We start from the raw sequence: 17,238 nt of genomic DNA on the forward strand, positions 1-17,238 counted from the left end.
GATGTCTAAGTTCACATGGAAACATCAAGGCAGAAAAAGATGCAACTTTAAAAACCAATTTTCACATTACATTTGATTGTCAAGTAATTATTCAATATATTATTTTGACTTTAAAAATTAGAATCTTGCCATATATAGGTGGGTGATATATGGTCATAAAGTCATTGGGATTCTGCCTTCCACCTATGGTCACTAGCAAAAGAATGTCCAAGTCTATTTTAAAAGCTTACTTAAAAATAATCATTTCAATGAAATAGCAGTAAATAGGAATTATGATTCCTCTTTCTATGAAATGTCAAACATTAGGAGAGATAATATTAAAGTTCCCAAATACCTCCATGATAGCAATATTCAGGAAATAATATTTTATGGTAAACATTTTTAATAAACAGCAGCATAAAATAATCAGTGTTTAATATCATCTCTGGTGTGTGAAATACAAATGCATATATCCTCAATATAAAATAAGCTTCTTGTCATTACAATTCCATGCTTGTCTATTTGAAATGCCCATAATAACAAATCAAACATTAAGTAATACAGTGATTAAATGCATGCAGTGAAAATAAGGAAAGATATGATAGGGCGAGATATCTGAATACTGCCATTATATATTTGAAGAAAATCTATATCGAGTTAAAAACAAACAAAGGAAACAAGGAAACAGACCAGATATAAAAATGCAGATATATTTCACTTCTGTGATACAAACCATAAACATAGTTTTGTGCAAAAAAGAGAAAAGATCTGAAAATAAAGTCATCTTACAAAACATTGTCCACAAAGCAAAAGATATTTTTCAGTCTGTGAAAAAAATACTATTTTAATACAAAAGGGACTGTGTTATGTAGTATCACAGTGCTATTATAAAATACATTATTACAAGTGGTTTTGAAATTTAGTTTGCTCACCTTAATGACTTCAGTAATTATAAAATGTTTAAAATAAATGTTATAGTTCTTTATAAAAAACTAATTTGAATTTATTTTTTACCCATAGTAATGTTTTTCCAGAGTAGATATCTTACTGGCTCATGGAATGCTACTTTCCCTTTAAGGGACTCCTAGAAAAACTCAGGTTCACTGAAATTGTGTTTACTTAAAATAATAAATATTCTTGGAAAACAATTGATTGTCCTATGATATACAAAACTGTGGTTTGAATCTTCATCATTAAACAGTTGCATAGCAACAAAAGGATACAAATATTCTCCTCTACCTAAAGTTAAGAAATGTAACTTCTGGAATCAGCTTATTTATGCCATAAAAATATGTCTTAATTTATTTCTGAATAAATCTGAATATAGCCAATTCTTTGTGTTCACAGTACCTATAAGTCCACATTTGTTGTCTGAAGATTCAGTGTTTGGGAAAATTGCAACACATTTTGGTAAACATATTGCTTTGATTTCTCATCCTAATTGAATTTTTTGTTTTACAAAACTGAAATGTCAATGTGCTTCTAAGTCTCTTACATTCTCCTCATCAAATATCATTTCCAGGAATTACTTTATATCCTGTAAGTCTCTTTATAAGTCTCTTCAGCTGTAAAATAAAAAAATGAGACTTCGAGACATTGCTCTTAGAATGAGTTATTCTTTTAACAAGAGAAAAATCAATCATAACATTCCTTTCTATATAGAACTTGAAACCCATAAGAATTCTAAACTTGGCAGAAGATGGCTAGCAGGTAAGGCATGAGATGCACATTTGATACCTTCCTTCCTCTAACTAAGGCAAAAATGATCATGTTGCTTCTAGTTACCAGCTTAAAAATTTCAGTTCATGGTAATCTTTGAAGTGAGAACTCAGTACTTGTTTTTTAAAAATACTGTAATATTTTGCAAATAGAATTCATAGTCTTTGGATTCCAACTAACACTATGAATACATTGTCGTAACTCTTGGTGCTAGAATAAAATCTGTGAACATTTCCAGATCAGAAAAAAAAAAAAAGTGAGAGAAACTTTAAATTAACTAGATATTGGTGTCAGTGAGTTTCCTCCTTCCCCAGAGTCCACTGATCATATGCACCCCCATACCTTAGACAGCTCATAAGCAGGAGGATGCAAGCATGGATGGGCTGGTCTGTAGCCACACCTCTATTCGTCAGTGTTATTGGTCCAGGGAAGCTCCTGTGAGGCTGTCCCCATGGGAACCCTTGTTCCTTTCCCATGGTTGCTGATCTAGGCCAAGGGGCCATTTTCCTGACTGTGCTGCCTTTGGTGCCTCATTTCTAATGCAACACAGTGAACTATCAACCAGCGGTCAATTTCAACATCCACATCTAGCCTTGTTATGATCTGATGCCCTATGTTATTTCAGGGGCTTGTGTAAACACACTGTGGAAAAAGCCTTCATGATCAACAGAGGAGACTCACAAAGAGGCACACTTTTCACGTTCCCAAAGAAGCCCCACTGTGTAGAAGGCTTCAGGGAAACTTACACTTATGGCTCGTTTCCATCTGGGATTTTAAATCTGGCCTAAAGTTTCCTCACTGATTCTGAACATCACTTCCATACAAACATGCATAGAGTCTAAACTGAATCAACATAATTCCTGAACATCTGTCCTGAAGAAAAGACAGCAGGTAGACAAATGCTATGGTATATACATTTTGGGGAGAGAACAGTCATGGCAGCCAAAGGTGAATACACAAAGCACCGTTTGACTTTCCTTTTTGGTTTGATACTTAGTCATAAGGTTCGTTTCCTCTTCACTGGTTTGCAGTTTTCAGTACTTGAAACCAGATGCACCAATCCCAGTGGGATGGCCTACACCCTGATGGAGTGTTAATCCCACAATGTTTTTTTTCTGGCTGGTGTTTGCCCTGGTTGGTAAGACACAGTTAAACTTCACAGAAGATACTTGTTGCAATGTCTGCTAAATGAGAACCTTACTTTAATAAAAACATTTGAATATAAATCTTTTCTACGACTTTCTAGTTTTTCCTGTATACCACATTTACAAAAGTTGTGCATTTTACAGTTCTGCAGAAATCATAGATTCGGTGTGTCCATGAATGTTGGAGTCTCCTAGCAAAGATGGTTGCTTTGAGTCTATTTTGTAGGGTTTTTGAGATTTGTTGCCAAAAACGGTGATACCCATTCCACCGGGATGATTTGGAATCGACATGTGTGGTAGTAAGGGAATATTTGCTTCCTGATTTGATCCTGATGAAGGCAGGCTGGTCACATGACCAGTACTAGTCGACCCACTGGCACTGCTCGGGGACCGGCTCTTGGGAGGTGGGCAGTGCTGAATCACTCTGGGAGGACCTGTTGGCTGATAGTGGGCTGCTGGAAACGCTGCATATCCAGGAGGTATTGGGTATCCATTGATGGGGATAAATCGCTGGTTCTGAGGTATTGGTGGGCTGATGAAACCAGCAATCTGGCCCTGTGGTGTAATACCCTGGCTCGGGAACATGTAATTGGGATATCTGGGGTTACTGAGATTACTCACTGGGCTGGCACTAAGGGAGGTTGTCTGCGTGGTGGCATTTCCTCCGGAAGGAGTAGTAGAGCTGGTATGACTTGAGAGTCCCTCCCAGGACCGAAGCCGGACATGAATATCTTTAAATCTTGGTCTCCTGGAAGGAATCTCATTCCAACACTCTGTCATGAGGCTGTACATTCTTGGGGGGCAGTCTTCGGAGCATGGTAACAGCTGTCGTTTTCTCACCATTTCGATCACTTCCTGGTTACTAAATCCATAATAGGGCTGGAGTCCAAAACTGAAAATCTCCCACAAGACAACCCCAAAAGACCAGATATCTGAATCAGAAGAGAATTTGCCATACATGATGGCCTCAGGGGGCATCCAGCGAATGGGCAGCAAAGACTTACTCTGCACCCTGTAGTAATCAGCGGAGTATATTTCTCTGGAAAGCCCAAGGTCTGAAATCTTTACGTGAAGTTGTTCTCCAATTAAAATATTGCGAGCTGCAAGGTCCTTATGGACAAAGAAGTGGCTAGACAGGTATTCCATGCCGGCTGCAATCTGAATTGCAATGTGTAGAAAATCTCCATGATCCAGGCTGGATTTTACAGTCCCATCTTCATCACTGCTACAGCCAACATCTGAATGTGGGGACCGCATGATGAGGAACTCGTGGAGATCCCCCTGATTCATATACTCAAAAAGCATACACACAGGTTGTTCCTGAGTGACAGCCCCTAGAAGGCAGACAATATTGGGGTGGTGTAGTTCGGCCATCAGGGAGGCTTCCTGTTGAAATTCTGTCCATTGCTGGGGGTTGTTATAGTCTTTCAAGGTCTTTATAGCAACTAACTGAGCATGGTCCATGCCTGGGAGATAGAGATGGCCCTTATAGATCTTTCCAAAGGCACATTCACCCAATTCTTCCATAAAACGTACAGCAGAAAGAGGCAGCTCTTTAGCCTTGCTCTGTATGCAAGAAAGGAAAAGTGTGGTTTAAAACATTTTCTAAGGCAAGACATCCTGGCATTTGAAAGGAGGGGTGAGGCATATTGAGAAAGGTTCTGTACATCAAAGTAATTACAACATTGTACATCTAGAAGTCTTTAGCATTGTTGGCTGCAACTTAGGCATAGGCAGATTTTTGTCCATCACTCCCCTATCCCTCCATCCACACCCCCTGCTCCAACAATGGTTTCCTGCTGTTACCCAGAATCTTGCTACTCAAAGAGTGGTCTTGGGAAGAGCAACATCAGCGTCACTTGAAGCTCACTACAAATGCAGACTCTTGGACCCACCTCGGACCTACGGAATCAGGATGTGCATTTAACAAGACCCCAGGTGATTTTGGTGAATGTTAGAGTGTGAGAAGCACTGCTGCTGAGGATACAGCCTTAATCCTCAGCCTGGCACTTAAGAGTGTTTGTGATCTGGTCTTACCCTTGCTACACCTCTACATGATGGCATCACTTTAGTTGAATAGGTCTCCTCATTGTCCACATGCAAATGTCATGCATGTTCTTGCCTAATACCTTTGTTCTTCCAATGCTCTCCTATTTCTAAGGTATATATTGAGCTAAAAGCCAGAGAAACCAAAACAAAAGACTGTTCTGAGGTGCTCATAGTAGAGGTGGGGAGGTTTGGAATGTGCTTCTCTCTACTTATCGAATCCTTGCTGTGAAACTCTCCCTGACCACTCTGGTCTTTGCCTCCTCTGGAGTCCCCCTGGCTTTACCGTCTGAATGCCACTACGTGCAGGATGCAGTGAGGTGACTGGCTACACGCTGACCTCCGCAGCCACAGTTCACACTGGAATCCTGCCCTCTCCACTTACCAGCTGTGTGACCCTGGGTACAATATTTAACCACTCTGTGCTTCAATTCCCTCATCTATAAAATGGGATGATAATCGTACTTATCTCATAGGGTCCTTGTGAACTTTTAGTAAGTTAACATTTGTCAAGTGTTCAGTATGATGTCTGGCACATGGTAAGGGCTATTTAACTTTTAGCTATTATTACCTTGCTATTGCTGCTCTTTTTATGAATATATTTTGTCCTCTCAATCAGATTTCAAGTTTTTTTTTTGTTTTTGGCCGCACAGTGTGGCATGCGGTATCTTAGTTCCCCGACCAGGGATTGAATCCGTGCCCCCTGCATTGGGAGCGCGAAGTCTTAACCACTGGACCTCCAGGTCCCTTCAAAAACCTCCAGATTTCAGGTTTTTGAAGGGAGCTATTGCCTTTCGAACCACCAACTGATTATCTCTATGGCTTTACAAGCGGGTTATTTACTGATTGACCTGGAAACAGACAGGAGAAAGCATCTAGCTCACAATGAAAATAAATATTAAATTGTGACATTTGATCTTGACAGTAAACATCTATTATGTCATGTGTTTTTACTATTTTTTGAAATTCACCTCCAATCTATCCTGACGTTTAATCTAATTTGTTAGGGCAAAAGTCATAAAAGCAATGCATTTGTACCTAAACTGATTTTTTAAATAATCCCTTTAAATGCACTTTAAATCCTTATTTTTTAGAAAAAAGTACTGCTGTGAGTATCCCAATTGAAGCTGATAATTTTGCAAATACATGGAATTCAGAGCTCTCTGTACACAGTTTAAATCAACAGTTTAGAAAATTAACTAAAAATTTTCTCTAACCCAAACTCTACTAATCTAGAATTCATTATGATTAGCTCTGTTCTAGGCTAATTTTTGCAGGGCAAAATGCCCATTAACCTAATTATAAGTGTAAATAAACTTGCAGCAAAATACCCACTTAAGAGGATAAAATAGAACTGAGAATTCTGAAACATTAATTCCTCCAAGCAAATAATATTTCTTATCATCTATCTATAGGTCTCACTAATTTGTTAAAGCAGATTTTATGGGGTTTGTATTTCTAAATGTCTTATAGTAAAGTTACTTCTGCTGAAAGTAATGGCAACTTCTTGCTTTAAACATTTAGTCAATTAAAGCTTATTAATACAGTCCTATTAATTATAGTATTGTTTGTAATAGATTAGAAATAACCTAAATGTCTACTTAGTGGAAACTGATTAAATTAATTGTGGTGGAGCTAGTAAAAAGAATATTATACATTTGTAAGAATATTATACAGTTGTAAGAACAAATGAGGACACTTTCTATGTACTGATATCCCAAATCCTACTACTAAGTTAAAAATAAAAAGCAAAAGAACAGTGAGTGCTGTATGCTGCTTTTGTGTGAAAGAGGAGGAGAAAAAGAATAAATATATTCATATTTCTTCCCACAGGCATAAAGAAACTCTGAAAGGATACTCAAGAAAAAGCAGTGGTTATTGGGAGGATATGGAGGTAGGAACTAGGAGGAGGGGGGCAGAGGTGGGAGATTTTTCACTTTATGCTTTTTTATACTTTTGAATTTATGAACCAGGTGAATATATTATCAGTTCAAAAAAGTGAATAATTTAAAAACATATGACCCATCTTTCTATCTGATTGAATCCAGGAAATTTATTCTGCAATCATAATTCCTTCACTATTTTTCCTTCTGCTTCTAGGGTCAGGATTCTGTGGTTGCTATGGAGTTCCTCTGGGAGAACAGAATGTAGGTGATGGAAAGAGTAACCAAGCCTACTGTTTAACTCTTGCAGCCCTCAGATTGATTGTGCTTTTGTGGCCAGAGTAATCCAAAGTGAATTTTTCCCACACGACATTACGATAGGGATTTCCATCAGAACTTTACCTAATGATGTAGATGAATCCAATTTATGTGAAAGTCCCTTGAATGGCATGGTAGGTATTACTTTTTGACCTAAACAGGATCCCCCATGCTTTTGGTGATAGAGAAGGGTAAGGGACTGAGTAATAAACTACTTTTGAGGGAAAGTGGAAATGAGGAACTAAACCCAAGGAATATTAGACTGATCTAATGAGGTGATAGGACTCTTCCCCCTTGCCCTGCTGAAGCTAACCCATAGGCAGTTTGGGGTAATTCAAACCATGCAACCTTTGGACTCATACGAATCTGAATTTGCATCTTGGACCTGCCGCTTTCTATTATTAATAGTTAATATTTATATAGCACTTACTATGCGCCAGACACTGTTCTGAGCACTTGACAAATATTAACTCATGTACTATAACAACCCCGTGGGATAAGTCCTATATATCAGGTGGCTGAACTTGGGTGAGTTTCTTAACTTTTTTGAACCTCTATTTCCATATCTATAAAATAAAATAATATCTAGCTTCCATAATTACAGTAGGGATTAAACGCAACAATGTATGAAAGTAATTTCCACCTAATAAGTGCTCTTTAAATCAATTTTATTATCCTTCTTAGGGAAGTAATCCAGAAAGTGGAGTCAACGCAAATGATTTAGATCCATTTACAGCCTTAAATAGCTCCAGAAAGTCATCTATAATTCTATGTTTAAAAAACGAATGTTTAAATTTCTCCTTGTTAATATTTCTCTGTTCTCCTGTAGTTGCTGGTTTTTAAAGAGATTCTTTAAAAATGACAGAGACTCTGTTTTGGAACCCGAGGGTGGGTAAGAATTTGAGTGGCCTGTGGTCTGCTCCTCTGAGGATTCTGGAAGGTGGGGATGCAGCAAAGACCCGCGTGGAAGAGTGGATGGTGGCAGATGGGAAAGGAAGCAAGCAGGCCAAACTGGTGGGGACTGGAAGAGAAGAGGAGGTGGATGGGACCTTGGCGCTGGCCTGACATGGCCCCTGGGGCTTCACGGCTAAGAAAGCCGGCTGCATTCCCATACACTGAGGTAAGAAAATTAGTTCTCTGGTATTCACCTTTGGAAGAAGAGCTCTTACTCCTGCCATTTTACAGATGGAGAAAGAGGCTTAGAAGAGTATCAAGAATTTTTAGGAGAGCCAAAATTGCTGCCCTTGTGTGTACAAGGCCTTCTGTTTGAAACCAGAGAAGCTGGCTGGCCAGCAACCCCAGTTGGACACAGCATGTCTCTGGAGGCTCAGCCTGGGGCCTGACACCTTGCAGGGCTGTGAGGTCAGCCTTCAGTGTGTGGTCACTCTGTGGAATGATAATTGTTCTTCTTTCTCTCTGTTCAGTCACATGAAAAAGTATGTTTTGACCCAAAGAGTGTCTTGTCATAGCTCACCAATGCCTGGTGGGCCAGACGGCATAGAATCCCAAATCATCTCCAGCTGACAGAAGGAAGGAATAGTTCACTAGAGCTAGTCAGAACCAAATTTGGGGATTTGCTTTGGAAAAAAAGCACGGCAAGTAACCAAAATGACCAATTTCACAAAACCTTTCCTTGGAACACCTGTGCAGCAGCCAGCATAGAAATACCCAGAAAAAAACTGCTCAGAGCTTGGTTTCAGGGGAACAATTTACACAGTGATTTGAAGTTTTTAAATGTTCAAGTTATTTGGTACAAATGAGTCTTAACTATAGACTCATTTTCAAATTTTACATAAATCCTGACTTAGTTAAAAAATCATAAAAACCCTTAAAGAAGCAGTCAGTAGACTGTACGGTGACGGCAGGAAATTAGCTGTATTGTTGAGGAACAGATGGTTTACATTATACAGACCCTTTAGGCTAAACTTGTTTAGGTCTGGCATATTGTAAATTATATTTTGGTAATGAAAGTGAAATGACCTCTGCTTGACCTCAAGTGGGGTTTGTCTGCTTGAACCAATGTAGTGGAAAACTATGAAAGAAAATGAAGTCATAAAGATTTGGCAGTTCAATTTTGGCTCATTTCAAGTTAAGGGGTTATAAATCTGTTTAGTTTTTGTTTGACAAGTATTTGTCATACAGGGATGTACAAAATGTAAAGAAGTGTAAAATACACATGAGGCACGATGCCAAAGTAAACCAAGTACAAAGGAAAACTGGAATGAATAGGGTCCTGGGCTCCTATCTCTTTATCACTCCCTCCATTAGTTGAATGACAAGATGGGCTCCGTTTATTATATGCTGTAAGGCAATTAAGTACCTTAAAACTGAAACAGGCTTTCAGTTTAAATGTTAACATTTTTACTTCTCAAAGTAAACACACATCTGCCTCAGTGCGGTTTAAAAAATTATATAATTTTTTGGGGGGGAGAAAAATCAAAGTTGATGTAGAAGTTGATACATCATTCTAAAATCCAATTGTGTTTCTTCCCCTAGAAATTTTTGAAGAACAACTGTATTCAGGTTTAAATGAGCTCTTCACTGGAGGAAAATGAAGGGAGAACATTTTAGATGTGAGTCCTTAGATGTGAGTCGATGTGAGTATTGCAGTCCTGTCTAAACAGCTGCTAGAGAGGCAAGGCGGATGTTGGTGGCTTCTCTCCCCTGAGTGAGAGACGTGTGCCCCTTTTAGATCCATTAACTTTAGGTATGAAAGCAATGAACCATGGGTGGTTTTTAAAAATTGTAATTATGTAGATGGCAGATGGATAAGGCGGACAGACTCAGTGACTTTCTCTCTTCCCACCTCTGGGAAGTTACACCTTAGGTGATAATACACTTGAAATGACTCCTCTGGAGGACACTGCTTGCGACTAAGCTGCCATTTCCTGCTCACTTTTCCTAAGGGATTACCACAGGAAATGAGATGAGTATTCTGTGATGGCTATCAACATTGGCGTGCAGCACGGATCCCGCTCTGTGACTTTTCACCTCTAACCTGAACAGGGCATGACTGGTGGCTCTACTTTTGAGTCCAATTTGAAGTAGACACACAGAAGAAAAGCAGAGCCACATGAGGGTGGAGGGAACCAGAGCTCAGGGTGGTGCTCTTGGACAGGAAGGTGGCTCCAGCAGCAGGTGCTGGAAAAGGACTGAAGTTCATGTTCCTACAATGGACCCAGACCTCCTCCTATAGTCCTTGCAGCCCCTATACTTGTTCCTTTCCCATCCCTCATGTCCCAAGACTGCTGCCCTTCTACAAATTTCTTTTGCTATACACATTTGCCGATTCTAGCTGTATACAAGCATCTGTAGGAGAAGAGTGGGTCCCACACAGTGACATGTGTCCTCACCCTGTTAGAGGAATAATGAAGCAGGCCCTACTGAAGTTAGGGGGTAATTCTGGGTAATAGGAGGACATGACCAGGTCTGTTTCTCTTTGAAAGCACAGTTTTCTTTGAGAACTGTATTCCTTGTGGACTTACTCTCTGAATCTCAAGTTGATCAGCAGAGTCTACACCACAGCAGGCACTGGAATCCTCCAGAGGGCCTGTTAAAACACAGATTGCTAGGCCTCACTCCTAGAGTTTCTAATTCTGTAAGTCAGATTCTGCAGTTCTGACAAGTTGCCAGGGGATGAGGATACTCTGGGACTGGAATAAATGAGAGAACCACTGGAATAAATGAATATGACTTTCAAAAAAAAAAAAAAAGAAAAGAATACAACTTTCTGGATCAGACAGTTACTGAGTGTCTGGTCCCTGCTCCCGGCATGATGAATGACCACAGTGTGTCTGTAGAACCTGATTAAATGATTCTGACTGGGGCTTCCCTGGTGGCGCAGTGGTTGCGCGTCCGCCTGCCGATGCAGGGGAATCGGGTTCGCGCCCCGGTCTGGGAGGATCCCACATGCCGCGGAGCGGCTGGGCCCGTGAGCCATGGCCGCTGAGCCTGCGCGTCCGGAGCCTGTGCTCCGCAACGAGAGACTATACACTCTGCTTCGGAAGATGCTTTGGAAATGCCAGCTAGAGAAAAATGTAAGAGCCATCGACTGGTATTTCACTGGGTTATATTCTGCATGGCTACTGTCAGAGAGATTCAAGGTTTTGAAATAGAAATCACGTTATAGCTTAGGCCATGTCATCAGTTTATTATATTTTCATGTGCAGCCAATTGTGTGGGATATATTTTCATAGCTGGTTACCTCAGTCAGTCAATTGAAACTATATATACTATGCACCAAAGAGTATACACACAGAATAGTATATGAGAAACCATTTAAGAACCATGAGGAGAGAGGACACAACTCCTATCCTAGACGTTTGTAATCTGAGCTTAGTCATAACTACCATGTATTGAATACTTGCCATGTACCAGACACTGAGATCATAATAATGGCTACGATTTGGGGAGGGGGGGCTGTTTATGTGTTAGGCTATAAGTGCTTTATACATATTAATTCTTTTCATCCTCACAATAACGTTATGAAATTGGTCACTGTGACTATTATCCCCATTTTACAGATGGAGAACCTGAGGAACAGTGGTTAAGTGATCCCACTACTAGTAGGTTGTAAATTCAGACTCCAGGGTCTGTCTTCCTCATGACTACACTCCACTCCCTTGTGGGGTCTCTCAGTGTTCAATGCATCAACTCATTTAACCCTCATCACAAATCCGTGAGATTCATACTATGATTTCCCCACTTTATGGATCAAGAAATTAAGGCCTTCAATGGTTAAGAAGCTTGCCTATGGAAGCACAACTATTAGGTAGTGATGTCAAGATTCAGCTCCAGCTGTGTCTGGCTCCAAAGATGAAGCACTTTTCTGGGAAGAAGAGGTAGTTTTCATTTGATCCTCAGAGGGCTCCACAATTTTAAAAGCATGAGGCCCACTGGTATAAAAGTGGAATGTCAAGGTGTAATCACTCTCCGGTCTCTGATGACCTAGACCTTACTCTGGCTGATCCTTTGTTGCTCCCATTAGTTGACTGGGATAAGTGAACAAAACCATTCAACAGCAGGCTTTACCTGAGTTGGGCACAAGAGCCCTGGAGAGTATGTGAAATTGAGGTTTTTTTAGTATCTGGCCTTGGCTGCTGACAGGAATCTGCTTGACTCTAAAGCCTATTTTCCTTTCCTGTGCGTTTTACTGGTTCTTAGGTAAACAGTGTTAGAATTGTGAAACAACTGACTCCACTCATAAATGGAAATGATTACATTCTAAAAGCTTAAAGGCCACAACCATTTGATTTTGGGAGATTATGGACATTTTCAAAGACTACAGCTGAACTAAGTGCCTTCTGGTTTATGCAATCAAATTCTAGAGGGAGTTCCAACCAATAGTTTGCCATATTTGTTCAGAGTTCAGCTGCACTTCTCTGGAAGTGATTTAACTTCAGAAACAGTTCTTTTCTCTATAATGTTAACTTTCTGATAGTTAGTCTGAATGTTTGGTGGTGACCAGGATTGATTCTGTGGTGGAGTTACTTTATAATGTCAACAGGAGATGTTCTATTCTGCCTAGAAACAGGCAGAACAGATGCCAGTAATTTTAATGTCAGCGTGAGCTACCATGTGCTCATAACTTGGGCTTGTGTGTTTCAGTCAGCCTGAAAATTAAGGCAGTAGAGTGAAATAGGGCAGGGGTCCCCAACCACCAGGCTGCGGACGGGTACTGGTCCGTGGCCTGTTAGGAATGGGGCCGCACAGCAGGAGGTGAGCGGTGGGCAAGTGAGCGAAGCTTCATCTGCCTCTTCCGATCGCTCACATTAACGTCTGAACCATCCCCCGCTCCCCGTTCGTGGAAAAATTGTCTTCCACGAAACCGGTCCCTGGAGCCAAAAAGGTTGGGGACTGCTGAAATAGGAAACGCTTGGGCTCTGGACCTGGACAGACCTGGGTTTGGGTTTTGGCTCTGCCACTCACTAACTGTGTGACTTTGGGCAGACTCTTAATCTCAAGCTTCAGTTTTCTCACTGCCCAAAATCAGGCTCAAATTAGTACCAACTTCAGAGGGTTACTGTAAAGACTGTATTGAGAGAATGCATGTGAAGTACTTCAGCTTATTCAGAATATCCATTCATAATACTCATTCTCCCTAGAAGTTAAACTTCTAAAGACATAGTTTTAAGCTGATCTCTGTACTGGACAGTCCCCCAGACCTCACTATCAGACCCTCTCTGCCCTAAGGGATTTTATCCAGGGTGTGAACAGGGTATGGGGCAGAGGATTTATACTCACTGGATGGGCACAGGAATACCAGAGCTATCTAAAGAGCTACCTCTATAATCTTTGCTCTAATTGCCTTGTCCTCACCCCAGTTAATGCTGTGGGCTGCTGAATCCTATAGCTTCCTCCCCAGCCCACAGTATCCTGTACACAGCACTTGGTGGTTGATTTAAAAGGTTTGTGATTGTTCATATCATCACTGTAACAAAAAAATAATAGTAACTTCTAGCTGTTGAGGACCTGTGAGGTGCCAGACACGCTATCTTGAAGTGTCAGAAACAGCTCGTTTAGAATAGATTGATGGCTGCTAGTGGCGGAGAGTGGGGAGGGAAGGGGTGGGCAAAATAGGTAAAGGAATCAAAAGGTACGAACTTCCAGTTATAAAATAAGTAAGTTATGGGGATGTGCAGCATGGCCAATATAGTTCATACTGCTGATTGTATATTTGAAAGTTGTTAAGAGAATAAATCTTAAACCTTCTCATCACAAGAAAAAAAATTTTGTAACGATGTATGATGGCAGATGTTAGCTAGGCTTATTGTGGTGATCATTTTGCACTATATAGAAATATTGAATCATTATGTTATACACCTGAAACTAATGTAATGTGTGTGAATTATACTGCAATAAAAATACATTTAAAAATCTCTTTTAAGTACTATTTGTATCCTTGTTTTATAAATGAGAAAACAAAGATCTCACGGCCAGTAAACAATGGAGGCAAGATTTGTAATCATTTCTCTCTGCCTCTAAATCCTTGATCTTTTTTTTTTTTTGCGGTATGCGGGCCTCTCACTGTTGCGGCCTCTCCCGTCGCGGAGCACAGGCTCCGGACGCGCAGGCTCAGCGGCCATGGCTCACAGGCCTAGCCGCTCCGCGGCATGTGGGATCTTCCCGGACCGGGGCACGAACCCGTGTCCCCTGCATCGGCAGGCGGACTCTCAACCACTGCGCCACCAGGGAAGCCCTAAATCCTTGATCTTTGAAGTATATTATACTACCTCTTAGAAATAAACTAAGAACAAATGTGGCTGGAAAGGTAACTTAGGCCCAGAGACTGTGGACTCCTATGTACTGGGAGGAAGAATTTTATAACTTGAGATTTGGTCCTTCCAGATTGGGGAATCATTATGTCAGTGGGAGCTAAAGCAATGCCAGAGGATGAAATCAGCATGAGAGAGAGAAAGAGGAAAGAGAGCTGACAAACATCAGAGGAGGCTCCCATTTGGGGAGTTAAAAAGAAGAAGAGCTAGTGAAGAAAAGAGGAGGAGATAGTAGGAGAGCCAAGAGAAAAAGTGTTTCAAGATGGTGATTAAGAATAACAAATGCGGGGCTTCCCTGGTGGCACAGTCGTTGAGAATCTGCCTGCTAATGCAGGGGACATGTGTTCGAGCCCTGGTCTGGGAGGATCCCACCTGCCGCGGGGCAACTGGGCCCGTGAGCCACAACTACTGAGCCTGCGCATCTGGAGCCTGTGCTCCGCAACGGGAGAGGCCGTGACGGAGAGAGGCCCGCGCACCGCGATGAAGAGTGGCCCCCGCTTGCCACAACTAGAGAAAGCCCTCGCACAGAAACGAAGACCCAACACAGCAAAAATAAATAAATAAATTAATAAACTCCTACCCCCAACATCTTCTAAAAAAAAAAAAAAAGAATATCAAATGCTCCAGAGAAATTAAAGAGGATGAAGACTTGGCAAAGGCCATCGGATTAAATTACATCACTGGTGATGAATGATGAGCTCAGAAGCCTTGCAGACAATGGCTTTAAGGAGTGAGTGGAAAAGTTATTGAGACGTTTTAGCACTAAGTGTAGTGACAGTGGATAAGAACAGGGATTTCAAAGGGGTGGGCTCGACCACAGCAGGGATTTTTAGATGGAAGCATGTTGCTAGCAAAAGGGACAGGCCCAGGGAACATAATTAAGTGTCTGCATTCAGCAGTGGCTGAACACCTTGGCTGGAAAGGAAAAGGAGAGAGGAATAGCCTGGAAGTGGAGAAACAGAGAAGCGGGCAAGAGATGAGGGTTAGTTGAGAAATAAAATACAGCCACCAGTTTCAGAAAGCTATAGGCCAATTTTGCTTTCCCCCCAATCTTCCTTACATCAGCCAGGAGCTACAGGAGTTTGACCCAAAGGCTTATTTAGGTTTCCTGCCTCTCATTCTCAAATTCCTCCACCCTTAACCTCTTTGAGGGTCTCAATCCCACACAGGTGGGTCACATAGGGAAGGACAGAACTGGCTCACCCTGTGCTTGACGGAGAGGCTCTGCTCCCCTTCTAAGTCCCCAGGAAGCAAGCTCCACAGCTTCCTTCCCTCGGCGAGACTGCTCAGTGTTTCCCATGTGACAGCTTGTGTGTGTGGGTGGGGGGAGGCAGAGGGAAAAAATCGGAGAGATGGCAAGTTAGAGTTTCCAGGCTTCTTGGAGAAGGTTCATTTTCCATAGTACTTTAAAAAATAACCCGCTACTCAGATTGTAAAATTTGTAATGCAAGACAGAAAAACCCTACTTCGTTCCTGCATCACCAGAGTACTGTCAGAAGATTTTAAAGATGGAAAAGATAGGAGATTAACTAATCCAACGGAATGGCTTGAAATCTTTTGCTGAGCGAAATAAAAGAAAAATAAACAAACCGTCCTTTGCATGAACACAGTCGACCTCTTTCTCTGAACAGTCGAGGAAACTGAGACACAGAGAGGCTAAGTGGCTACTCAGGGTCACAGGGCAGTTAGAGGTGGAGCCGGGGGAGCATCTCCATTTCCTGACTATTCAAGGCTCAGACGTAAGATGCCTGTCTGGTCCACTGGCTTCCTTTCCCCACAGATCAGGAGACTCATGCCTCCTCAAAAGTTTTAACTTCCAACTGTACCGTTCACCTCTCTGGGGACCGAAGCCAGATCCCGTCAGCCAGTCTGTCTGCAGCTGCCTATTGTCACCTCTGAAGGGTATGGATTTCTAATCTCCCAGAGGAGCCTCTTCTTAATACAAACACTTGGGGTTGGTGGGGCAGCAGGGGGCGGGGACGGTGGGTAAAATCAGCTCAGCAAGTGGAGAGAGATGGACAGAGATAGTTTAAACCCTGAAGGGCACATTCATTTGGATAAATAAGAATGAGGCCAGGGCAGACCAGCTTCTACCCTTCATTCCTTTTTCATCCCAACCTCCAAATATCCTTTTGATTTTACTCGGGTAGGGTGTTTTTTTTTTCCAAGACTTTTTTTGTTTTGTTTTTTTTCTCTTTCTTTCTTATGTGTGTCCCTTCCTTTTAGATTTTATAGGTACGTGTAATATTTATGTGTCAGTGACCTCTCAAAGCAGTTTTAGAGATTGACTGTTTACATTTGGGAATTTTCTTTAAGGTCTACAAAGTTCTTTGTGCTTTTTCCAGGAAAGGCACTCAGTAAGAACCAAAACAAACAGCTGAATAAGTCAAATTTGATTGGAGCCAAATTTCTTAGGAGAGTAAGAAAAAGAAGAGTTAGCATTTGTTTTTGTTGTTTCCTTTCCCCTCCTCAACCCAGTCACATACTCTTGAGCCATCCCTGCTTCTAGTCTGATTCAGAATTGCATGTGAGCTGTTTAAGGCTAAACTCTAAGCCTTGTGTTGGAGAAATCTTGACACCGGGAGATTTCGCAAGGCACATTTCGGAAACGGTCCAGAAATGATGAAAACAATGTTTTGCTTCACCAAGTCTTAGGAAAAATTTATTCCCGTATATTTTACATTTGTTTCCATGACCATGGAGGATGGAGGACTATTGTTGCTCTGGCCAAATTTCACATGTCCCTGGCAGGACTGGGGCTATGTAACTCAAGCTTACAACTGTTATCCAGGCCTCTTCAGGAGGTCTGTCAGAGCCAGGTGAATCCTGTGGTTAGTGTTTAGCCCAGACTGACAAATGGAGTGTCATATTTAA

At 41.4% G+C, this 17,238-nt stretch overlaps 1 protein-coding gene across 3 annotated transcripts in view; it reads right to left on the reverse strand.

Annotated features, from left to right (window-relative positions):
* Positions 1-427: 427 nt before the first annotated feature.
* ROR1 (receptor tyrosine kinase like orphan receptor 1) overlaps positions 428-17,238 on the reverse strand; it is a 394,945-nt gene continuing 378,134 nt past the window's right edge. For all 3 annotated transcript variants that reach the window (XM_007127921.4, XM_055084564.1, XM_055084563.1), the window contains one exon: positions 428-4,409. In XM_007127921.4, coding sequence (XP_007127983.2) covers positions 2,982-4,409 — 1,428 coding nt within the window. In that variant the 3' untranslated portion in view covers positions 428-2,981. The remainder of the gene's footprint in view (positions 4,410-17,238) is intronic.

The sequence above is a fragment of the Physeter macrocephalus genome, chromosome 4 (assembly GCF_002837175.3).
Source record: "Physeter macrocephalus isolate SW-GA chromosome 4, ASM283717v5, whole genome shotgun sequence".
Classification (NCBI taxonomy): domain Eukaryota; kingdom Metazoa; phylum Chordata; class Mammalia; order Artiodactyla; family Physeteridae; genus Physeter; species Physeter macrocephalus.